Source organism: Lissotriton helveticus, chromosome 5_1, assembly GCF_964261635.1.
Source record: "Lissotriton helveticus chromosome 5_1, aLisHel1.1, whole genome shotgun sequence".
In the NCBI taxonomy this organism is placed as follows: Eukaryota; Metazoa; Chordata; class Amphibia; order Caudata; family Salamandridae; genus Lissotriton; species Lissotriton helveticus.
In genome coordinates this window covers 1,095,144,912-1,095,171,767 of record NC_136065.1, presented here as the reverse complement: position 1 = coordinate 1,095,171,767, position 26,856 = coordinate 1,095,144,912, and the positions used below count along the sequence as shown (strand labels likewise).

At 43.2% G+C, this 26,856-nt stretch overlaps 1 protein-coding gene across 1 annotated transcript in view; it reads right to left on the bottom strand.

Moving 5' to 3' along the window:
* The window catches only part of NEURL1 (neuralized E3 ubiquitin protein ligase 1), a 418,646-nt gene that overhangs the window by 21,205 nt on the left and 370,585 nt on the right, over nt 1–26,856 (bottom strand). The window contains exon 5 of the mRNA XM_078643702.1: nt 12,979–13,119. Coding sequence (XP_078499828.1) covers nt 12,979–13,119 — 141 coding nt within the window. The remainder of the gene's footprint in view (nt 1–12,978; nt 13,120–26,856) is intronic.

Here is a 26,856-nt window from a genome sequence, read left to right as displayed (position 1 = left end):
CACAGGTCACAAAACGAGCAGCGGAAAGTTGATCTCCCATTTTTACTCTCTGAGTCCGGCCGGTTAGGAAAGATTTGAGCCATTTGAATGCTTGCCCCGTAATTCCCAGTTTCTATACACGGTTCAGCAGGATGGCATGGCTGACAGTATCGAAAGCTGCTGACAGATCCAAGAGAATCAGGGCACAAGGCTATTTTTTATCGGCCCTGATTCTCAGATCGTCAACAACAGAGGCCATCACCAGCTCCGTGCTGTGCTGTGAACGAAAACCTGCCTGTCTGAGGTGGAGGAGTCCATGTACCTCCAAGTAGTGGGCCAGAGTATTCAAGACCTGCTTTTCCAGGATCTTCGCCAGGAAAGGGAGTTGGGAAATGGGCCTATAGTTTTTTAAAGCCTTAGTGTCCGCACCTACTTTTTTCAGGAGGGGGATAACCCTGGCTTCCTTCAGCTTCACTGCCAGGTACCCTGATTCTAATGACTCATTTAATAAGTCCAGCAGCTGCATTTCCAAGCCAGGCAAGGCCATTTGGAATATTTTCGGAGGGCATGGGTCCATTCTGGAGCCTGATTTTATCTGGTGAGCTATTGCCGCCAGACTCCCTTCATCAAGGCGTGGAATACTGTTCAGGTTACAGGCCGAGTCCTGGGAATTAGATGAATCTAGTACCCTGAGGTCAGACGGGGTTCTAGTAATGTCCATGATGATATCCTGGACTTTCTGAAGAAAATACTTCTGGAAGGTATCACAGTCCTCACGATCGTTTATTGGGACTTTACCCCCCATCTGCGTAAGTTCCTTCAGGATGGAGAAAATCTCCTTTTGCTTATTCCCGGCTCTGCCGATTCTGTTCTCATAGAAAGCTGCCTTCCTGAGTAGGATATCAGCCTTATATTTAGACAGGAGAGCTTTATAAGTTTTAGACTCCGCAAGGCTATAGTTGAGTCTCCACCTTCTCTCTGCTTGGCGCAGAGCTTGTTTTTTCTCTCTCAGAGAGTCATTGAACCAAGGGGCTCCTTTCCCTTTCACTCTGGTCCTCTCCATCCGCTCAGGAGCTAGAGTGTCAATTACAGCCTGAAACCAGCACATTAATGCTGTACTTTGTTGGTCAAGGTTACCCTCACTCATATTTGGAGATGGAGTAGAGAGAAGCATCGAGACCAGAGATTCAGCCTCCACCTTCTTCCAAGATCTGACCTTCCTCCATAGAGGATCTGACAGTAAAGGTAAGCAGTCACAGGGGACCCAACATTTAATCAGGGAATGGTCTGACCAAGCACAAAGGCTAATATCGGTTATCTCTACCTGAGGCATGGAAGACTAAATCAGGTCAAGAGTATGGCCCTTAACATGAGTGGGGCCTGTAACCAATTGTAACAAGTCCAAAGAGGACAGGTTGAATTCGAACCCAGCCTCTACAGGGTCTCTGGGTGACTTATCCCAGTGATAGTTAAAGTCCCCTACCACCAGGAGATGTTTATATCTAGATCCAAGATCTGTTAAAAGCTCCAAAAAGGCTTCATTGAAATCTGGGGAGCCTTTAGGTGGGCGATACACTACTAGCAACATAAAGCAGGAAGATTTCAGGGAGATTTTTATTCATAGGAGCTCTGTGCTGTGTGTGTGTTGGGCTCTGTGTGTGGGGCTCTGTGTGTGTGGCTCTGTGTGTGTGTGTGGGGGGCTCTGTGTGTGTGTGTGTGTAGGGGCTCTGTGTGTCTGTGTGTGGGGCTCTGTGTGTCTGTGTGCGGGGCTATGTGTGTGTGTGGGTGGCTCTGTGTGGGTGGCTCTGTATGTGTGTGTGGGTGGCTTTGTGTGTGTGGCTCTGTGTGTGGGTGCAAATGCAATAGGTCTCGCATTTGCGAGAGATTAAGCTATTGGCATTGTAAATGACAATGCCATTTATTTATATGTTTTAAAAGCAAAAACATAAATAAAAATAATGTCATGAGCAATGCCAATAGCTCTAACTTTAACAATGTCGAGACCATTGCATTGTAAATGCTTGTTGTCCCTGAGGCTCTAATCAGGAAGCCAGTCAACTAAGAATTGGAGTCATTCTGGTCGTCCTGGGTTCAAGATGCAGTTCCATTCCTTTTCACTTAAGTAGCACGGCAGCAATCCTTCTTGTAGTAGGGCAGCACAACAGTGCTTTCGAGTTTTTCATAGGTCCAGCGATGTACTGAAGAGTTGCATCTGAGGGTCTAAAATTTACATAGGGTGCCAGCTCTGAAGTATGAGAAGGTTCTGGCGCTTCCCTCCCCCAAAGATATTTGGAATTTCCTGCCATCCTGCAGGGGACTAGTGTCAATCCCATTGTGAGTATGCTGCGGCAGAGCATTTGTGATGTGCAAGTGTTTTAGGTGACAGTTCCTCCCCCCTATCAAGTCAGAGATGGCCCATCCTGCCAACATCTAGTCCCCCTTTGTCTCACTGTCCGGGAGCAATACACAAAGACCAACTGCCAGCTACCCTTAGTCATGTGACCCACAATAAAGAATATATGCGCCACATGGTTAGGACAAGAAAATGGCAACTTTCTAAAAGTGGCATTTTCAGAATTGTCACTTACAATCTGACTTTACCATTAAACAGAGGTTTAAATTACAATTCTTTAGAGACCAAACTTGACATTCCTACCTGCTCCCAACTGAAAGTTAGTACTTATTAAATGTAATAAGGCAATCCAATGTTATCCTATGGGGGAGGTATGCCTTGATGTAGTAAAATATAAATGTATGAGTTTTTCAATAAAAGACATGTAAAACTTCAAAGTAAATGTCTAACATTTTAATGAAACTGGACCCAGTCATATGAACAATTTAGGGCCTACCCTAGGGATGACTTATATGTAATAAAAAGAAAGGTTTACACCTGGCAAAAAGTTTTATTTTGCCAAGTCGATGGCACTTTAAAACTATACACACAAGCTGCAGTGGCATGCCAGAGGCATGTGTGACAGGCTACTTAAGTGGATGGCACAATTAGTTCTGCAGGCCTACCAACATAATTTAATTTGCAGGCCCTGGGTAAATGTAGTATCAGTTTAATAGGGACTTATAAGTAAATGAAATGTGCCAATTGGGTGGAAGCCAATGTCACTATGTTTTAAGGAGTAAGCACACACTCTTTAACACTTGTTAGCAGTGGTAAAGTGCACAGGGTTTTAAGGCCATAAGAAATGGAGGAGTAAGGCAAAATGTTTGGGGGAAGACCACCCATAGGCTGGCAGGAAACAAAAATTCAAATATTTTTGCTAGGCCCACAAATTTTTTTTTATATGGGATTAAGATCGCTTTACATTGCAAATTAGATTAAATTGACTACTCACCCTCTTTCTAATTGGAGTCCTAATTCTATGAGATATTACCTCACCCGGGAAACAGTATTCACCTAGTCTAGTCCTAAAATATTTTTAATTATTAAGGCTAACACTGTGTTTACCCAGTCACTGATATTAATACTTCTCCTTCTTGTAGCCATAGTTAAGGACTGGACCAAGCTGACTGCCTGTTTAATCTGTTTTATGTCGAAACTGACATACATTCCTAATCCAAGTAAAACTTGATGTTATGTGTTTTTAATGTGCACAGACTCGTCCCTATAGTCCCTGTTACTGTGCTCCAGGCAGCACAAGGGAATTCATGGATAGCTGCTTGAGTCCACGCTTTGGCAGATAATTCTACTGCAGCAGACTTCCATGCCTCATCCAGTCACAGGTAGTTCTTCCACCTCTAAGTCAATGGTACATCTCTGTCTTCTGTTTCTTGAAGCATACCCTGAAATCTATAGTGGTAAAGGAATCCAAAAGCACACTAAATGAATATCTTTCCTCAGGCTTTCTCTCCTGAAGAAGAGTGCGGCCAAACATCAACGTGGGGTGTACTCCATCCCATTAGGACATCAGAAGCCAGTGAGGATGGCTGCCTGACCTTAAGAAGGCAGTGGCCTGGCATTAGGCCATGAATGCGTTTCACATCAGATTGATTAGGGAAACCATGAATGCTGGAACTGCTTTAAGGGGCTTACGTTGCTGGACTCATTCAGCAGAGTAGTCTACCTACTTTCACAACAGACACTGTTTGCAGAGCTGGCACCAGTCCTCCAGATCTTCTTTAGGACATGCACAGTCTGATTGACTACTGAACAGGCAGAGTGCACTTCTTCACATCCTCCAGCAACATTTTTTCAGCATCAACTGGAGCTAAGACCATGTAGAGCTAGAGTTAGTGCCTTTTCCGTTTCCATTTGTTGTGCCACTCGTTGACGATCAAATTGTAGAAGTAAATCAACAATTCAAGGAGGATGAAAATGTAACAGCTGCTTGTAGTGAACAATACAGAAAAGGGTGTAGTGAACAAGCATCAGCCGCGGCCGGTAGTGGGAGTACCTGCCGGCCGGTGACGTGGGGAGGGACAGGGTGGGGGTAGTAATGTATGGATTACGGACCTTAATAGGTAAGTAAACATATAAATAAATAAAATGAATTTCGTTGCGTGCACTGCATCACCAAATGCGATGCAGTGCGCGCAACAAAATTTGTTTTATTTATTTATATGTTTACTTACCTGTTAAGGTCCGTAATCCATACATTAATACCCCTCACCCTGCTCCTCCCCCTCCCCACGTCACCGCCCGGCAGGTACTCCCACTACCGGCTGCGGCTGACAAGCACTAGAGATGCATGCTTCCGCAGGTGACGAAAAAAAAAGTAATGATGGCACTTCTAAGAAAAGTATCTCCTCTTTTTAAAATATATATTTTTTAATTTCGATGACAAGAAAAAATTAAATACAGAATTTATTAGAAAGACGTAGCAAAATAGATCAGGTGTTAAAACAAACAGTTCATCCACAAGGTAAAAGCAGAATAAATAAATGGTATAAGATAAGTGCCCCATATCTGTATACCCAATTTCCACCTATGTGGCCCTTTAAGAGAGTAGAGCCTATATTCAAGATTAAACATAGCGTAAAATCTAGCTCTCCACATCTCAAAAGTAGGAGCTTCCTTCTGCAGTCACATGGAGGCTATACAAAGCAGAGCAACGTCCATGGCTAAAAAATCAGATAAAGGAACTTATGAGCTGGACGCTCCTCCCTCACGCCATCCACAATTCCTTACAGCATTATGGGTGCCATGATGTTTATTCCAACTCATGTAATCTCAAGGAGAAATTTCTCAATGTGCCCCAGAAAGTGAATCAAGTGCCCCCATGTATAGAAGTTATGTAAAATATCTGCCAGCTCTGCTCCACAGCGGAAACACTTCCCATTATTAGCTCCACCCCATTTAAACATTTTAGCGGGGTGTGATAGAGGTTAAACAATGTCTGATAATGCAGTGCCTGTAAATTAGCAGACATTAAAATCCTTCCTGCAATGTCAATAGAGTGACACCCCAATCTATTATCCCACTTAAGATTTTGGGCGTCTAGATCATCCCTCTGTATATCAAGCAAAAAGTTGTAAAGAACACCAATGCGAGCTTTACGTCTCTCTACCTTTTACATAGGAAGTTGCAAATTTATAAAAACTTAAAAAACTCTGTTTTAGGCAGATTATGTTTATCAGCTAATTTTGCATTTCATAAATGGCCCCCTTCATTATAGAAGTCACCTATTTGTGAGATCCCTTTGTTTCTCCATCTATCTACAGTCCTATCCCAAAAAACAGCCGGAAGTGAAACTGATGCAGATGTGGGTGTATAATGTGAAACCCCTTCAATCTGAAACACCTGTGTATGACCTTCCAAACCTTAAAAGCAGTTGTTAAAACCTTATACCGAGTTTTTTTATAATAACTATATTCCAGCATCTTAAATAAACAGTTCTTGGCTTCTGCACCTAACAGCATCTGATAGATGGGTGGTGTTTCAACAATATTGCCGACTTCCTCTACTGTTAATAAGATCTGCATATTTTGCAGGATACAGGCATAGTAGTACAGTGTAAAATCGAGGACTGCCCAGCCACCTTTCTCCCAAGGTAGCATTATAAAACGCATTCCCTTGGGCCCATCAAAATCTAGCACATATTGATTGAATGAATGAATGAAACTAGATCCAGTGGCGTAACGATAATTGAGGGGGCCCCACTGCCAGGTACGTGGAGGGGCCCCCTCCAGACTCTATTAGGAGCTCTCAGGCCGAAGTACAGTGCTGAGGGGGCCCTCTTGAGCTTGAGGGCCCCCCCGCACTGCGGGGGATGCGTGGGCCTGTGTTACGCCAGTGACTAGATCTTATAAAGCGCGGACTTAGCCCAAGGGCATCAAGGTGCTAAAGCAGACTATACGTGATGGAGGCAGAGAGAGTTAGACTGCAGACTGAGTAAAGAGCCATGTCTTCAGAGCTTTATGAAACAGTAAGTGAGAAGAAAGACAGGAAAGATCATGGGGAAGGGAGTTCCAAAGTTTGGCGGCAACCGTAGAAAAGGGACGGCCTCCCCACCTAGCCTTGCTGAACCTTGGCACTATAAGCAAGTTCTTATCAGCCGACCTCAGATTCCTAGAGGGATTGTAACAATGTAAAAGTGTCTTAATACACTCTGGACCAGAACCAAAAAAAGCCTTATGAACTAAGCATAAGGTTTTAAAAAGAATCCAGCGGTCAATGGGAAGCCAATGTAGCGCCCTAAGAGAGGGGGAGATGGAATGAAATGTAGGTAGGTTCATCACAAGCCTGGCCCCGGTGTTCTGCACAAGCTATAGCCGCTGAATCCGAACTCTGTTAACCCCTTGCATGCCGATGACGGGCCCCAGCCGTCATGCACTACAGTGCTCGTATGCTGATGATGGCTGGGGGTTGTCATGACCGCACCCGCGATCGGAATGTGCCGCACAGGCGCAGAATCGCGACAGCATGCAAGGGGTTAATGCCCAAATAAAGGGCATTACAGTAATCCAGTCTGGACGTCACCAGTGTGGCAACAGCCTGTTTACAGGAATCCAATGAAAGATAACGTGAAATTTTCTTTAAAGTTCTGATAATTCCGAAACAGGTAAAAACTGTCCTACTCACTTGCCTACTCATGGTGAGAGAGTTGTCCACCAGAATACCAAGATTTTTTCCAAGTGAGACAGGGCAGGGACAGGCGCCCAACTAATCTGGCCACCAGTCGCTGGACCAGATATCCAGACTATCGCCAAAAATCAACACCTCAGTCTTCTCCCCGTTTAATTTAAGAAAATTTTAGCTCATCCAGGAAGCAACTGCTTCCTGGATGAAGCTTCCTGGATGAAGCTGTTGTAGCTGGCCCCGGTAAGCTCTAATGGACCTGATCTAAAATAGTATAATAGTATAATAGTTTAGGAAAAATATTAAATTTAAGAACGTTACACCTTCCCACCAGCGACAAGTGTAGACACTAAAATCTCTCTAGTTGTTGTCTAACACTGGTGAGAATAGAGCCCCAGTTAACCTCCACCAGTTCATTCAAGTCCTTATTCCAATACCCAGATATGTTGACTCTTTAGTCACCCTGGGATCATCACTACAGTCTTGATTTATACAGATAACCTGAGGTTTAGATACATTGAGTTTATAAACTAATATTGAACAAACCTGTGCGCAAGTTGCTCTATCTCGGGGAATAGCTGTAGCAGAGTCAGATGTTCCGACCGCTATGTCATCCGCATAGGCAAACACACAAACTTGTTCTTGTCTACAGATGACAAGCTTAATCCTAGGCTTTGCTCCTGTATAGTTAAAAAGGGATTGATATATAGTGTGTACAACAATGGGGAGCATGTGCATCCCTGCCTTGTGCCACTAGAAATGCATACCGGTGGGGTCTTCTTCAGGAATAGAAAGTGATGTGGGGGGTAGGGCACCTATAGTTAAAGAAAATAAATGAGCTAACGAAAATTCACCTATAGTAAAAGGTCAAATACAAAAAATGAATATTTACCAAAATGCCACCTTCAATGAGGGGCAGCCTTGACGGTAGATGGTTGGGCCCGTGGGCTCCTACTTAACAGAGAGCGTGCTACAACCTAAAAATAGGTAAATAAATAGATATATAAATAAGTGGGCTAGCATTTGAATGTTCCCACACATATCTCAACCACTTGTAAGCGTGAGTTAATCAACGTTCAGGTTAAACAAAACCCAGCTGGGTTCTAGATAATCTCATGAAAATTGAAAACGGAGGATATATTAAAAAAAAACATAATTTATTTATTTGAACTTTTACTATAGGTGAATTTTCGTTACCTCATTTATTTTCTTTAACTATAGGTGCCCTACCCCCCACATCACTTTCTAGTCCTGAAGAAGACCCCACAGTAAGGTGCAACTCAACCTACAATAACCAGGGGTCGAAACGTCGACTTTCTTTTGCAAGACCTACCCACAATCAACAGATCATTGTCACTGTTTTTTATTATATGGGATAGGATTATACAAATGTTAAATATGTATGAGGCTATAACAAAACACCCATGTGATGTCAACCATAAATGTTTTGTGTGACCGCATCTGACTTCTGAAACTACTTTACACAACCCCGATCCTCACAAATCACCGACCACTCCCCTTCCCCCTACCCTTTTTTTTTTGCCTCACTTTGGGCACAACGTTTATCCATATAGAGTATATGTATACATAAAATGTATATGAATGAGGATGTGAATATATAACATCACTCATTAAAATCATGTTACTAGTTATATGTACATGAGTTTCAAGTATTTTTGTATGCATTGAGAAACACATAGGCTGGGACCCCTACCTATGAATAACTGCAGATCCCGACAACCCAGATGTATATTAAAGTCACCACATAAGATCAAAGGGGTCGGCCATGAAGCTAGTTATAGATTAGGCCCCTCCAATGCTGATACTTCATCAAAATTAGACCCGTATACTGAGGACACGGGCATTTAAGTGCCACTATTATACATTGAATAATGACCCAACAACCTTGTTTGTCTGTCACTGCTCTTTCGATCCCTGAATCCCGTGTTTAGCTAACACAGCTACCCCTCGTTTGTTGTAGATTGGTGTGTACATGTCAGTACCGAGTAGCCTAGTTCAGCTAGGATCTTCCGTTTGCCCCACGTTATGTAAGTTTCTTGTAGACAAGCCAAATCTGGTTGCATCACCCATAGCTCCGCAGCCACCCGTTGTCTCTTCTCACTATCATTTAACTCACACACATTGAAAGAGCAGATACGCAATCCTAAATTAAACATCCTATCTCCTATCAAATGTCACTGCCTCTCTCCGGTCAATAACCCAAGTGCATAACTGCGAACATCCATCTTCTTCTGTCTTCAACATGTTATGAATTTTAAAAAGTCTTTCCTCTCCCTCCATCCCACCCCTGTGCTCCCCCCCCCCCCAGTGCTGCTTGCCCACACCTTTTAGCCCATTCCCCATCACGAGGCTTCAGCCAAAGCCCCCGCTCCCTCCCCCACCCTGCTATGAGGCTTTGGGACCGATGGTCCCTGAGATAAAAAGCTTTTGCTACCTGGGTTGCCCCCGTAGATTTTCACCCCGTCAGAAAAAAGATTGCAGGCAGCCTAAGATCCCATCTATAAAGATTGCAAATATTCTTTGGCCTGCAGTTTTGAAGTAAAGAACTAAGTTTGCTCATTGTGTATAACCTTCAATTTAGCTGGGTTAAGCAAGAAAGCTTGAGCCCCCTTGCCTTGAAATGTGGAAATGAGCTGCCGCAACTGCCATCCTTTCTCCACCGTCTGGTAGCAGAAATCCGGTCTAACAAAGAATTCTAACCCTTTTCCAGTTTTCTTTTGATCTGGAAGTGCAAGTTCATATACTGCCTGGCGAGCTAGGAAGTTATTAATTGAATTAAGGATTGCTCTAGGTCTAGGAGTGTTTTGTCTTGGTCTATGTTGTATAAATGGGAATCGATGTGCTCTTTGAATCGCCTGATTCCAATCCCATTGCGGAAGTTCCGGAAAAGCCTCAGAGAAGAGATCGATGATGAATTTACAAGCATCCTGTCCTTCCGCACCCTCTGGGATCTTCAAAACTCTCAGATTATTTAGCCGAAGGCGATTTTCAAGGTCTGTCAGCTTGCATTGTGTGTCATAATTTGATGAGCGCAATGCTTCTGTTACTGTTGAGCTGCCAGTTCATCTTCCAGACTAGAGATTCGGACTTCTGCCTCATTAAATCTTTCTGCGAATTCTGAACAAGATTTTGGAATCCGTCTAACAGAGTTCTGGAGTTTACGACAAGCTCCTTGGGTCCATTGACTCTCAGTGCATGTCTCTTCTCTGTGAGCCATTATGCTCTGGTAGATGACAGCCAATGAAATATCCTCTGGTTTCTCCAACTTGTTTTCCCTTGACTGATGAGATACAGACCTCCCACCTGCCCCAAGTTCGGCTGAAAAGGAGTAGTCCCATAGCATGGCATTGGCGCCTCCAACAAGCGTACTGCTATCTCCAAATTTGCACCTCTTGCAAACTGTCCGCGGGCTGGTTTCTGATGTATCAGTACTCAGGTTGCCAGGGTGGGTGCTGCTTGTCTCACTGTGGCCACTATCTGGGGATCCTCCCCTAGAGTGAGGCCATACGATTGGCTTCGTCTCATCTCTTGACGAGTCAGAGGGATCGGAGAGGGAAAAGAAGTTGTCCCCGAATCAATTTCTTTAGTCATTCTCTGAATGCTGCTGTCATCTTTTACACCTGTGTTGCCTATGTTAGAGAATTAATGTCTCTGCCCCTCCCCTATGGTGGTCTTACCCAGAGCACCTGTACCAATGTCACCAAATCCTATGTGGCTATTCGAGGGGACCACCATATCAGGTGTGGCACTGCTGTAGCCTTCACCTCTCCCCATATCCATTTTAGAAACACTTTTGTTCCCTACTTTACTCGGGGTGTTGGGTCTTTTTGGCAAGTCCAAACCCTGGCAGACTGTATCCTACTCCACATTTCCCTGATCTGTACAGGAATTCAGAGGTTTGCCAGCCTTATCTGCCAGTCTATTAGGATCGTTGACAGGGCGGGTGTGTTGGGGGCTATGTTGTTTATTCCCTTTCCCTGATTGAAACAGAGAGGGCACAGTGTGCTTACCGATGTTCTCTCCTGGTACGCTCTCTCGTCTCTCTCTTGACGATTCTCCTGTGCTGCCATTCTTGCCACCGCGATGTTGAATTGAGATGCTTCTTGCGGCTCAAGATACGTCCGCCGGATTGTGAGGCTTCCCTCACCCGGATTTCAGAGGCATTACCGCCGGGTGCACCACCATGTCAGCCCCACCCCAAATTCTAGAGCATTTCACTGCCGTAGACGAAGCACAGCAGACACGCAGAGACCCAGAGGAGCACCACATCAGTGCAAGGAGCCACAGCACCGAACCTGCAATATCGCCAGGACGCTCCAAAGCCTGCTGAGCCAAGAAGACTGTAAGTTTGTTTACTGCATTTTGATCCAGGGGGACTTAAAATGGCAAATGCGGGGAGAGGGGTCCGGGAGCTCAAGCTTAAGCGACCGGCAGTGCGGGCACCATCTTGCCTCAGGAAAGTATCTCCTCTTTATATGACAGTGAGAGAAAGAAGCAAAGAAAGCAAAGGTTGTGGGTTCTGATTCCCTGGGCAATTTATCTAAGGAGGGTTGTGGGGCTTCACTACCAGAAATGACTGGGCTGGCATATTGCGAAGCACCAACCAAGCAAACCATAGAAAAGTCCAATACACTGAGGCCCACCTCTGCTTATGTGGTTTCTGGTGTAAATAGGAGTAACAGGTTCCTGTCAGCCATTACAAAACACATGCAATGCGCTGTTGCATAAAAATTATCCATTGAAACTGTGAGCTGATTAACTGCCCTGTTGCTTAAGTTTATTTGTGTGTTCAAATCTACAATACATTCATATGACTTACTGAAATAGCTTGAATTGTACTTATTGTGTAAGAAAATAGTTGTAGTTGTAAATATTCTCTCATTTTAACCTATCATCCGTTTAAAAAATGGAATGAACTCTCTGCGAACTGGTTATCATGAGTAATACTTTTAAGTTTGGCTAGTTTTTTAAGTAACTATTACTAAACTTATAGGGAACTCACTTTGAACAAAAAAAGACACTCCGCCTTTTGCCCTTACAGCCTAAAATCCTTGTATATTAACTTTGAACACGTCGCCTTGTTGCATTGTGAGTGACTCTGCAGGGGCGGACTCGCCGTAGCGGGCATCAGGCATTTCCTCAGTGGAACAGAGGGGTGGGGGGGGGGGGCGGTTTTGTGGCCGTGGGGGCATGTTTTGTTACTGGGTGCCGGTTTTGCAGCGGGCTGCAATTTCGGCCCCCTGCAACAAAAGCAGGAGCTGTGCTTTTTATTAGCTGCCAGTAGTCTCAGGTGGGGGGCACTAAGTAGTAACACTTTAAAATGTTGTTTAAATGTGCGAATTGCTGCTTTGTTAATGGAAGTCTCCAGTGCCAGGAGATGATGACAAAAAGTACACAGTTAATATCTCAATAAGACATTTTTACAGCAAGCTCCTCCAATGTGTGACAATGAGCAACTCATGCCACCTTTTATTGACCTTTATTCGTCTTAATCGAGCTTAGCTGAGTCAGACCAGCCTTAAGCTCCCGAAAGTCACTTTTCATTTTAGAAAACAGCTTTACCACACTTTTGTGACTCTTTTAGGGACACTGATAAATAACCTATGACAAACTTCAAATAAGCGTTTATGCATTTTCACCAGACAAATCTTAAATTCATTATTATGCATCAATACAGTTTCATTAATGTTGACCATTTTTCTTTGATCTCACTGAGTGTTAACATGTAGCCAGCACTCAAGAGTGGCTTTAAAACTTCATTTGCTTTTGGTTTGAATGAAGGAAAAATGACTCCTACATCCAAAATGAAGAGCAATTTTAGTAAAAAGGTGGCGTTTTTTGATTCTTGCTCTAGAGTTCTCTAGTCACCAGTTAGGCAAATGGTAGATTCACTACCCTAAAAGATGTCCTATTAACATCACTGTGATCATGTAAAAGGTGATACTTACCACTGCTGGAACTTCCTTGAAGCCCAGAAGCCATAAGCATTGGATCAGAACCTCCAAGGTCAATGGCTAATGGTAAGTTTGGAGCTGAGGCTGGTGACATTGGGGTAGAGGGACGTCTTTGACCAGTCACCATTGTGGAACCTAAAAAGGGGACATGTATGAGTTTTAATGAGAGACATACAAGCAAATGCTAATCACAAACGTATAGTGGTTTGCACATAAAACTGTGAAGCACAGAGACAAATGGATGGCTCCCTTCACACACCTGATTTACATCAATGTACGCACCCCAAACAGGAGGACGACATGTGTAGGTGATTATGGATATCACTTGAGAATCCATAAACAAGAGCAATCATAAATTTGCCAGGTGCCTTTTGTCAGATTCCTAACAGGTAAAATTCTGTCTTTTGATTATTATTTGGCAAACAAAAACACCAAAGACACAATGCAAAACTAATCGCACATACACAATTTACAGTATAGTATTCACTAAAATCAAATAATATTAAAAAGAACAATCATGCCTGATACACACAAATTTATTAAGAGGTCCAATGTAAATGAATTATATTATTCATCAGTGTTGGATGCTTGTTCATTAACAGAATTACACAGGTTATGCAACTGCACTACTACCAAGACCAAAAGAGTAAAATGTTCAGAAACCAAAGGCCTTATTTAGAGTTTGGCATTGCAAAACAAAATCCACCAAAAAGTGGTGTATTAGACAACCACTCTTTTTTAGATAATATACGGTCTCAGAACTCTGAATAAAACATATGAACATCAATTTTTTGGCAGATGTCACACTTCCACCAACATGTAAAAAACAGACACAACGTTTGAAGCAGAGCTGACTGCACACATGTTAACATGATGATGTGAAAAATAAACTGTATATGGATTCCAGATATTTCTAGACATACATTTATGTTTTGTTGGGAGATGTGCCTGATAGAGGGTTAGGTTTAATTTCTGTGGGGTTGGGCATTTTGAACTCCTGCTGCTCACTCGGCCCACTTTTAATCCCGGCCATACTTCTGCAGAAAAATTGTTTTGATTTAAAATTTTACTTGGGTAGACATTGCTGATCCAGGCCGAATTTTTCTGAATGACATTTTTAAAAATGGCAGATGTGTTGCAGTGATGATGTAATATTTCAGGAACCAGGATACCTATGTACTTCATTTTGGTGTCAAAACATAGGTTTTGGGGGTCAAGTAGCGTTATAGAGACAGAAAATAACGCCTCACAGCAACCCTTTGTTGAAAGAGTCCCAAGATTTTGTGGTTAGCAACACTCTGTCAGGAGGTAAAGATCTCTGCTACCACCTGCTTCGCTAATATTTGCGAATTTTAATCAACGGAAAACCTGAAACCAAAACAATATTAAAATAAGTTACCAATATGATGGCTAACACATCATTATAGAGCCACGATTTTGGAAAATTGCAGAAGAGTTGCTCTGAGGAGTTATTTTCTGTCTCTATAAGACTACTTAATTAAGTATACAGGTCTCATGGTTCCTGAAATATTGCATCATCCCTGCAACACATCTGCCATCTTTTAAACTGTCATCCCAAGCAATTGGGCCCGGATTAGCAATGTCTACCCAAGCTAAATTACATCTCTAATGATACAAAAGCACTAATCAAAAATTAAAATCTCTGGACAACAGTTTTTTTACAGAGGTATATCAAAGGGTTCGCCCTATTATGGCTGTTTCAAGTCGTTTTGGGGCCCTTATTAAAAGTTTCAAGCGCTTTTGCATTAGTGTGTTGCAGCTGAATCACTCTAGTCATTGCAGATACTACGTCTGTCTGCTAACATGTGCTTAATGGAAAATGTGTTTGATAGGTCTTCAAACTTAACACATTGCAAACACCTTTGAAAATAACCTGTATACTTTCCTGTCTAATCAGAGAATGGGCTAGCATGTCTTTGAAGGACATAGCTCCTATTTCAAAAAATGTGGGCCAACTACCAGAACAATACGAAATAACACCAAATGGTTGTGCCCTGACGGATGACAAATAATACATATACAACTGCATACTAGGAGTGTGGTGAAGTTACTGTTCTCGTAAGACATGGCCTCCCCAAGGGAAGTCAAAGGCTGCTCACCAATGATCATTCCACACAACCAGTAGGGCAAACATAGTTTTAGAAAGCGTGGATGCATCACTGCTTAATTTGAAGACCGTGCTGAGGTGCCAATTACGGAGGCTATGCAGTCTTAATTGTACCTCATGGCTCTTTCATTCAACACCACACACTCCCTGCCCCTTGATCTCACTCTTGCTGGATCGATTTATTCCCTTCTTTCACTGTTTTTCAGCCTTTCTTTTCCTCATTCTTGCCTCCTTACGTGTTTTTCTCTCTCTCGCTCTGGATTGGTGTCTGTTGAGGAAAATAAGTGCTGGTTCCCAAAAATGGGTGCCGATGGGCCCCACCTGCAACCACTGGCTCAAATTAAGCACTGGCGATGCATGTTAGATTTTCAGGAAGGCGGCTCAGGCTGCATTTAGATTCATTCTACATACATGTCCTACTCGAATACAGTGAAAGCAAGGCGTGGATCCAGCTTGGGACTACCCTATCACAGCTAAGCAAGTCTACTAAATTAACACATTTCCCTTGCATCCTTCCACGAGAAATGTGCACAGCAGTTACATAACGTCTACTCTATACATATTTAGCAGGGATTCCTATTGGGCTTCTTACCGAAAGTCTGGGAAATAGCAAAGTGAACAAACGAAAGTCTCCTCCTGGAGTTTGTATGTTCCACGTTTGTAGGATCCATGCCAGATTTTAATTAGAACGTAATAGGACCTACGACAGAAATAAGACAGCAAATGGCAGCCCTCTGGTCTGAATTGGAATTCAGCAAACAAAAATCCCCAAATGACTTTGTTTTTCCATAGAAGACTCAATGCACGATTGTATGGTACCGTTCACTTTGCTGCTGCCCAGTGCCGGAGTCCTTATCTTTGGCGCTTCTCGGTTAAAGCACCAGAAATGCTGAGGTGTTTTCCCACTTCGTGCAAACGAACATATTTTGAAAGCTACGCAGCAGCAGCTGGTTCACGTCCTTATTACCTCTCGTGAAACAGCTGCCACGCGCAGAGAATGCGCCTGTTTGCTGAGGGCGCATCCTTCTCTCCAGGTATGGGAAGTCAATATGTAATAGGTGAAGTTCCTGAGACGTGAAATAAATGCATTTGTATGTTGGGGCCTTCCGGGCTACAAAACGCAGTGCTGACATGAATTGTTCTTGTGTTTGTTTCTTCTGCTCAGATGCTTCGCTAGGGGGCGCTGCTTTCTTTCCTTTGGCCTGAGGATGCGTGCACTCTAGCATGGGCACACCCAGAGTGCTCACGCTGGAAGGGACTGAAGTGCGCCTCCCATGACGTCTGCACATAGAGTGCGGAAGGCATACTTAAAACCTGCACCGTGAAGCCCTCCGGAGCGAGGCATTGTGCATTCATTAATACAGTCAATGCTTGACATGTCTACGCATTTTTCAATTCCCCGGAGCAGGCCTCCATGTGCTCAAGTTTCTACCACAAAATTTGCTTCATAAGCTATCACTGATCAGATGCCAAAATCAACCTCGCTGGCCCCGGCTTACATCAGAGCACATAAGTGCATGAAAAACAATATAGCAGCGTCTTTCATGTTCTGTGTCAGTCTTTAAAAGAAACACATGCCTACTGATAGGACGGGAAAGTCCTCTGCACGGTAAAGACATGTACTCCTGCACTGAGTGCCCAACTATACCCCTGCACTGAGTGCCCAACAGTACCGTTGTCTGGATATCTAATGCTGATTTTGTGTCATAGACGAACACAGATGATGCTTGTGCGCCATTATATAGGCCTGCCTCACGGATTGTAGTCTTGTTGGACTGGGAGGGGTGCCCAAAGCTCTACCCTCATTGTGGCAGAAGTCTACCACCTTCAGAAGGGGTTAAACAGCACAAGCATGGTAGTAGCATACTGTGCAAAGATCAGTAGTAGTGAACAGGACATGTTTACCCTGGTCACTGTAGTGAGGGCTACAGGCTCAATCACGTTTAAAAGTTCTGCAGCTGTGTGCTTAACTCACCCTTCACCTACACCAGGTAAGTTGCGGAGTGCTGCACAGCCGCAGCCGGTAGTGGGAGTAACTGCCGGGCGGTGACGTGGGGAGGGGAGGGGCAGGGTGGGGGGTAGTAATGTATGGATTACGGAGCTTACCAGGTAAGTTAACATATAAATAAATAAAACGAATTTCATTGCGTGCACTGCATCATGCACGCAACGAAATTCGTATTATTTATTTATATGTTTACTTACCTGTTAAATTCTGTAATCCACACATTACTACCCCCCACCCTGCTCCCCCCCCTCCCCACGTCACCGCCTGGCAGGTACTCCCACTACCGGAGCGGCTGGTGCTGCACAGTGAAGAAGTAGTGGCGGTGAGTTGGTTGTATGTATGCCTGGAAAGGGTACAGTACAAGGATGGAGCAGTACTGTGCGGTGCATGTGTGGTTAGTACGTGTGCTGGGTGTATAGATGCAGAGAGGAGTATATTCGATGAGATATGTAGTGCTCTGTAGTACATGTGAGGAAAAGCATGTGATGAGTGTAGATGTGCCTGTGTGGAGTACAATATGTAGGGTGAAGTGTTGTGCATTGTGCAGCGCGCACATAGTGAGTGTGCGTGCTGGCAGTGTGTGTGTTTGTAAAGAGCAGACCCTGGTTAAATCTAGACAAGCTTCAGTGCTGAACAGTGTGAACATACTGAGTGTCTGTGACGGATGCTTGGGTACATGTAGGTGTACAACGCATGGGGGAACAGAGCTGGAATGAAAGTGTGCAGTGAAAGTACACTGAGTGAGTGTGCCTGTAATGGTACATTGTATGGAGGACCCTGGGTCCAATTTGGGAAGCTCAACCCTGCCTTGTAAAGACAGGAGTAGGAGCGGAATCCCTCCAGACAGATTTGCGAATTGCTGCATTCTTGTGAGCTGGGTGGGGACACACTGGAGGGAAAAGGAAGAGACTCCCTTTACACTTCAAAAGACTGCTCTTTGATTCAGTGATGGATCACAAGGAAGGGACCTATACACATCTCAGAAAGAGAGATGGGGCTGATAAGAAAATCAGAAAGAGTAGGGAGCTGGGTCTGGATTAACCTTTCGATGCACATATCACTGTGTCTGACATCCAAAATCCCCTGATTGAGTGTCTTTTGACAGATAATGTTCCAAGCAGTATATAAAAGGATGAGTTATTTGCTTTTGTACAAGGTCTTTGACCCAATGAATTGGTCTGGTTATAGCAGGTATACAGGGGCTTAGCTACCAGTAATGGATCCGTGGAATGCACCGGGCCCAAGGGTGGGAGGGGGCCCAACTACAACAGTCCTTTGAGCCCCTGATCTCCCAAAAAACATGCTGGAGTTCTAAACTGAATAAGCATTAAAGATTACTATAATGTTTGTTTTATCCTGTGGCATTTGCTGTGTGTTCAAACACAGATGTCAAATGTCAGCCTAGTCTTCTGACAATTTACTGCTTATTCTTTTAAAATGGAATCTGGTGTCTACTTTTCTTTCTCTTTCTGCACAGTGTGAGGATTTTATAAAAATTAACTATGTGACAATCTTGCTGGTGGGAAAGGGAAGGCTGGAGGATGTAGTTTTCTTCCAAAACACAACAAAATATAAATATCTATAAATAAGCTGTACAAATATTTCAAAATAAATAGGAAATCACATATAAAGTGTTTTTTTCAATTCTTAGGTGTGATACAAAAACAAATATTTAATAGGATCAAAATAAATCAAGACACTTTCCTTGGTGATGTAAAAAGTACAAATATTTGCCAAAACTAATTTTCCACACATTATCATTTGTGCACTATATAGTTTTATCAGTAAAAATGTATGTATATGCAAATTTAGTTGTGATTTCACTAGAAAAAATGCTGTTTGTAAATTCCAGTGAAGTACCAAACCACGTTTTAGTAATATATTTGTGACAGTGTGTTTCTAAATGCCATACCAGGTGCTTACTATATCCTTACCACTCTCCTACCGAATGGGCATGGCTCATTTGCAACACTTGTTCTATGTTTGATGCTTAGATTTTTCAGTATCCCTATGGGTCCAGTAATAACATTGATGGCAGCATTCCGAGTCTGAATATTGTTCCAGCACCACAGCCTACTATGGCTACAGGAGGTCCTACAGCACTGGGTGCTTGCTGTTAGATCCGTCCGAATTCCCTCAGCTGCAGGAGAAAGACTTCATGCAACAGAACCCACTGAAGCACTGCAGGAGCACTGTGGTCGACATGTTTCTGCGGAAATTAAAGATCCACAAGGGTATCTACCGCTTCTTCAGGACCTAATAAATATTGGCTGGGCTGCAAGGAGTACCAACGGACAGTGCGGTGCCCCATTATCCTGAGCTGCATGCCAGGTGAGGAGAAGCACGTTCCTCTCGCATCAGAGGAGGATTACCAGGAGTGAACAGGTGATACTTTTGATCATTTTCTGTGTTCACTTCACTTTTACACATTATACTATTATTCTTTTGAGCTGTAGCAAATATTTATTAGGTCCTGAAGAAGCGGTAGATAACCTTGTGGATCTTTAATTTCCGCAGAAACATGTCGACCATAAGATCTAGTCAGTAGTCATTTGTTCAATCTACTGACCTATTTGCACTTAATTGTTTTTATTCCCTTGGAAGTGGACGGCTCCGGAATAAAGTGATTATTGCGTTCACTCTCCAATTTTAACAACACTTTTCTTTATTTTTTCACTTTATGCACTGCTTCCAGTTACATTACAGACCTACCACTGGCCACTTGAGTCCTTTTACAATTGTACTTAACCATTTCATAACAATCTCTTGAGGTGGTTACAACATGGACTCCCCACTCTGTGAAGTGGTCCAGATGATGAAAGGGCGGTACAGGACGAGTAACTGATGGATACTCTTTCACACTGTGTAGATATCCGGTTGTATGTTCCATACTTGAGGCACACACAGAACCATTAAGGCACACATAGACATTCCTCTCCTCTAGACCCACAGTCACTTTTGTTGTAGTACATATCTTGTTAAGGGGGCTGTGACTGTGCTAAGGTCGTTAAACATTCCCTTGGACCCTCCACCTATCTGTTTGTTTTTTGTTGTTGTTTGTTTCTCAGGTCTAACCAAAACACCATTTTAGCTGTCTCACCAGCATAATGCTTTAACAAAACTAATACATAAACTTGCATACAGAAAATCAGCTTATGATCAATGTAGTAATTCATCAGATAGAGTGTCATCCACATGTCCACTTCAGCCATGGACTTTGTTGCCAATGTTTGGGTCTGCCAAGTAGACAATTGCTAGTCTTTAGGATGTCAGGTTGTCTGATTAGCAGTATTTTGCTTGCTTGCTCTGTATCCAGAGGAGTTCAACCTCAGGAGATATTTCCATCAATTCATCCTCCAGCAGCTCACTTGCAACTGCAGACTAGTGCTAATTGGATAATGAGAATACCAGAAGCTCCACTGTCAGTGCTACTGGACCACAGTTTTCTTATGCAGAGTGCCAGGCCTTTTGACTGCAAGCTTCAAAACTATGCCACCATCTTGAAATTTAGCATAGTGTATATTTTTCACTGTTCCAAGAGGGCAGACTAGTACAAAGCTTTTTCTTTTTCTTACTGAGACCAATGCTCTCCAGATTTAGTTGGCGTATTTCATTTTTCTTTCTTTCTTTCTTTCTTTCTTTATTTTAGTGTATGCTTACACTACAAAGAAACCCCCACTACCTTGTTTTTTAGGAGGCAAGCAGAACTTTTTTGGATGCCAGGACTCTTTCCCACAAACGCTCATAAAGATTAGACTCACAATGTCCATAGTGCTGGTCCAAGTATAGCCGAAAGGGAGATTAGATAACCTCAGTGGACATTCAGGTCTCAGTACTCCTTACCTCAACAGCTTTGAATTGCACTAGAGTACCTATGTACACGCACCAGGATACTCAACTTGGGCCTCCTATGTCACCATTTGTCCCTACTCTGCTCCTTCCTAATGAGTGGTGTACTTGTGTGTGAGCAGTGTGCTTGTACGAGTGCTGGATATCCACCATGTTCTCTGACTGCATAATGAGGGGTATGCCAATGTGTGACTGTGGGAATTGCATTGTCTTTTGTGAGAGGAGAATAAGTGGTCTACAGGTTTTAGGGGGTTCCTGTCTAAGTGCAGAGTGAGGCGTATGCCTATTTTGGTGCAGCATGAGGGTTGTGCCTATATCAGGGCAGCTATATGAGTGTAGGGTGCATGCCCATTTTATTTTTGTTCGTATGCACTTTACAAGGGGCAACCCTATTGGCTTTTGTAATGCTTTTTTAGGGTTATAGCTTTAACTTTCAGAAGTGTAACACAAGGAGTGTAAATACAATAGTGTGTATGAGAAAGGCAGTCAGTTTTGATATGGCAGATACAGATTATGATGAAGGAGGTTGAGGAGTGTAGGAGGCGACTGACAGAATGGAATGGCACCCTAGGCATGGGGCCCCATTACATTTCTTGCATTAGAGCCCATGGAAACCTAGCTACGCCACCGCTGCTAAGGGTGCAGATTAAACCTACAGTCGGTTCACTTTGTTACTGAATGCAGTGGCCGAGGGTTTATGAGAGATGATGCCATTCAAGCATGGACATGGAAACGGAATAATGAGAGACACAAAATAGACTACGACTCTATGGAGAGTAAGTTCTATTTAATGTCTCTGATCAGAATGAAATGTCTGTCTGGTATTCCTAATTAAAATGATGATAGTCCCAAGTTCAAACTTTGCCATGCCACCTACCATGGTCAATATTCTATCACTTCTTTGTTAAAGGCACCCTTTATGTGGGAGAAGAAAACTTGACATTTTATGACACATTATTCCGAAGCAAGAAGTTGGACAATCTCAACACACTGGATTTGGAGTGCACACAGCACTGCAATCGAATTGCTGCTCAGAAAGAAATGAATTCATGGCATGAGCCATATACCAGGCAACTGTGCCCTGCAGGACACCTAAATTCTGATAATAAGAACGCACAGGTAATGCGGAACCCTAGATGATTCCGCTATATTCACACTAAAGATATGATTTTAAAAGGTACCCAGGGTTCCAGTCCTGGTTTTCATTTTTACAAACTAATGGCTACTTAGAGCTGTAGTTCTGGTTTGCCTGATTTGAGCTTTTCAGGGTTATTTTAACGATCCGGGTCAGACTGGCCCATAGGGCAATCTGACAGTGCCAGAAGGCCTGGTCTGACAGAAATGTGTTTGGGTCGATTTTCCGGCTGATTTTAGGCCTGCTTTATTGTCTGGTGAGTACTGTTGACTTTCCTGAAATTAATACTAACAATGTATGGTGGGAGCACAAATGCATGCATTTGCTTATACCTTGCAAAACACCTATACAACATGTATTTACATGTTCAAATCTGCATCGATTTGCAAATGTGGACCGCTTTTTTTTTTAGTTATTTGATTCCCTAAAGAGGGTGACTGTTATTTTGGTGCCCAAGCCTATTTTGTATACCAGTTCGACCCTGGAGCCGGTAGATTTTCAACAGAAAGGCCAAGGACTAAACATTGGTTTTCCTGACAACATGGGGCGAGTTGGTAACCCTGTAAAATGTAGGAGACTTCTTCAGTAGATGTGCATAATCCTTGAGTCTTGGCTTTGCTTGAAGATAATGCCTTCTCCGGGCCGTTTCTTTGTGGCAGATGGCATGCCCAGTAGGGACTGTAAGCTTTGCCAGCAACATCATAAAGTTTCATTTGGTAGGTGAGTTTGAGAGCAGCACTAGTGCGTTATGAGATGATTGGGGATAAGGTAAACATTTTGACCTTTATTTAGATTGGCCAAAAAATGACATTTATGTGCAGTAATTGCATACTACCACAATTCCTTATGCAATAAAGTACTTCCACATCTGTGATATCACGATGGATTTAGTAGGCTTCTTAATGGCTCACCTCTACAGTAGTGCCGGATTACCAAATAGGCAAAGTAGGCACCGGCCTATAGCCCCCACTCCTTTTAGGGGCCCCGTGACAACAGATCAAAATAATATTGATTTGATCTTGAAAGAAAATTACAATTCAGCTTTCTTAAATATTGTTTCCAAAAAATAGAAAAAATCAACTCAAAGGAACATAAACTTTACATTAAAGACTCTATAAAGAAACTACTGTATTAATGTAATGTACCCATTAACAACGTAAACTACATAAACCAGAGACATTAGATTCACATAGCAGCTTGTCTCTTAAAAGGTCATCTTCTGGCAGCTGTCAGTTTGTAAAACAAATCGGGTGCATTGGGTATTAGGAGATAATTTGCGAGGGGGGCCCCGAAATTTAGAGTTTAATCTGGAACTGCTCTACAGTAAATACTTTTTAGCTGGCCTTCCGTTCATGTATTTTGCTCATCTGCGCGGGTAACCATTCAGAAATGATCCCCAAGGAGGAAAACCCACCTCAACACCCTCTGTCAACCATTGAATCACATTTGCAAAGAAATTTTGAATAACATGAGAAGTCCTTTTCGGAAAATCTGTACAGCCCACCTCAGAGCGGAAGCAGTTTCCCACTTTTGGCTTAAGGCAGAAAGACCATCTTCATGTTCTATGTTTAATGCCACGTTTATTTCATTCAAATTTGCTTGCCTGAATGGGAACAGACCCAATTTCCAGGAAACTGTTTTTTGTTTCCGAGTCTGTCAAACTTATATTTTTTTACTCTCAGTGGTGACTGACAGGCAGCTCTCGAGTCAATAAACTACTGTAAAGTCGACCTAACAGTACTTTCAAAATGCTTAGCATGTTTCACTGAAAGCCAGAGGGCTTTTGCTAAGCACTCATAAATGCAAATTCTGCACAAGCTATCAATTAGAGCAAATGGAGAGAGCACTACTCTATAAAACCGGTTTACAAAATATTTCAGGGTAATGCAATAATAATCTGTACGATTAGGAAACAACTTTTAGTGGGGTTGTAAAAATGAAATGCAACTTAAGAATTATAAATCCTCATGAAAATGCATACAACATCGTGTTCAGATGCTCTTTTAACAAGGATTTGTCCCCAGAAATAAAGAAGACTAAGAAAAGATGGGTATTTAAACACTGATTTGCATCAGCACAGTGATAACTAATATCACGTTTCTGCAAAATCCGACTGGCCATTTTTGCGCTACGTGAAATAAAAAAGTCTATCCCAAATGCATTAGATATTGAGCACGTTTTGGGACCCCCCCTTTTTTCTTAGCACCCCCTTGACCAAACGCCGTGAAACTTTCAGTCTTCTGACAATGAAATGGGTGCAACAGGTCTGCAAAGTTTTGTGAACTTTCATCAAACAGGTGCAAAGTTATTAATGGACAAAAATCTATACTCAGACCTTATCTGCATGGTGGACCTTCAAGCTCTAAGTACAGTATGTACAATTAAAAAGCTACATTACATAAATGGAATTGTTAACACAACCATCAACAGGTGAATCTGAAGAACGCAAACCAATAATCACTGTAGTGCTGTGATACTGTGCTTAACACGCAACACCTGCTTGGAAATGAACAGCAGCAGCTAGTGCCCTTATCAAAGATGGCTCTACTCTTTACATAGCAATGTAGTTATCCTGATCTCAGTCAATTGCCAAATGGATCAGCAAGAAATTAGATTAGCAGCAAGGAAGAAGGGTTGATGACCCAACAATCCATTGGCCAAAATTCTTGTAAATGATAACTACTGTCCAGACATTTATAAGACATAGTAGAGTTTAGGAGCCTTAACAAACTTTCAGAAGTTAACAAAAAAAGGTGAAATTAGAAAAAAAGGTATGTTTTACACCACCGCCTCTTTATTTTGAGTAAAGGCAGTAGTAACATTCAGTGTGTCAATCGGAAACTGCATTTTTAATTTAGCAGAATACGTTTTGGTTTTTTATTTACCGAACGTATGTATGTAGTGCAGATCTGGCCACACTGGCAGCGTGGTGCTTCACAAATAACAACAGAAGTATAAAAACCCCTCGGGCTAGGAAGAAATACTCAGAAAAGAGGTAGAACAAATAAAATGTTCAGTATACAAGGTAGACTCTGAAAAGGTGTCTCTTTAGGTCTTTTCAGCCAGAGAGCATGTAAGGGTAAGGTCTTGTGTGTTTGGCTCACTGATTCCACAAACATCGTTTAGGGTCTTGGTTACTCTGGTTTGAAGAATTCTAAAAGAAGCTCTGATGTGCTTCCAGTATTTGATTCTCCCACAGTGCTTCTTAGTTTAAACTTCAGGCAGGTGGGTGATCTGAGATACAGTGTTTCATTGGCTATAGAAGGCATATTAAATGCAATTTTTGCTTCTGGAGAATGGTGGGGATCATTAATGTTCTTTTAAAATGGGGGTGATGTGGGCTGACTTCTTGCTGTGTTTGAAAGACCTTGTTTCCATGTGCTGGAAAACAGCAGTTTTACCAAGCTATACTAAAATAGGAGGAAGTTAATAGAAATAAAAGAGCTTTTGAAAACAAATATAAAGAGACATTTGTTCTGGTTATATCCAACGTTGTTCCTAAAATCCAGACAACGACTAAGATAAGACAACGACTAAGATAAAAGCACTGATGCATTATTGTGATGACAAATAATTACTGGGAAGAAGAAAGGGATGGGTTTAAAGGGCTACACCTCAGGCTTTAATTCATCAGACACCCTCTGATAATGATCTTATTATTTCAGAGTCGATGGAGTTTCTACAAAATATCTTATCCTCAATTCTTGCCTCTCTCTAAACAGTCTTGCTGGGTTCACATCATGCTTCTCAGTGGCGTCACTAAGGGGTGCGGGGGGGGGGGGTGACACCATCACATGGGGTGACACCAAAATGCAAAATAATGGGACCCCGCTCCGCCCGCAGGCTGCACGGGGGAGACCCGTGCCCGGAGCCCAGGCAGGGACGCAGGTAGGGAGTGCCTCTGTCCACTTACACAACTTCAAAGTGAATGAGCTCTGGGCCCCTTCTGTTCTTCCAAAGACTGTCCTTGTTGCTTAGTGCCAATATCGGCCCACTCACCAGCCCGCTCGCAGCAACATGCATGTCGCAGAAATAAGCAGACAAGACAACTTTTTGTTGGACAAAAGTAGCTGCAGGTTTATTAGCATATACACATGCCAACAAGGTGGGTTATCTTACAGACGATCCAAAGGCAAGCCGTCCCTCGCGACCTACCACCTGATGGGCCAATTTGCAACGTGGCCTTAGCCAATCGTTGCTTAGCGGTTGTGGTGAGGAGATAGCTCCTCCCATTTCCGGTGAACCATTGGTCCACCCTCCTGCTCACGCCCCCCCCTATGAGGGGCGGAGCGTTCAAGCGACCCCCGGTTGTACAGGTTTCCAACCGCCCGTAGGATAGCGGGGCGCCGTCGCACCCCCAGGGTCCACCGCACAGACTTCCTGGGGTTATTGGGCCTCAGCATCCTATTGTGCTCCTGAAGAGGGTACTCCCGGGTACCTTTCCGCCCCTGGATCGCCCTGTAACTCCGCCACAGCCCTGGGTGTGGCGACCGTCGCAGCCAGGGCCCCCCACCAAGGCCGACATACTTCCTACTATTCCTAGCTTGTAATTTCTAGGGCCTCACCCTTAACCAGCCAGAACAGTTCCAGCTAACACGGGTAGGAGTGTCAAGGTATCCTCCTGAAGCCCCTTGCACATGGCGTAAGGTCTCACAAGTCTAATGACGTCCTGTCTCTTCTGCCCTTTGAATTACACACAGCGCAGGACTTCCTGCGCCTGGGCTCCAGCGCCTCCCCTGACGCGCGCCTTGC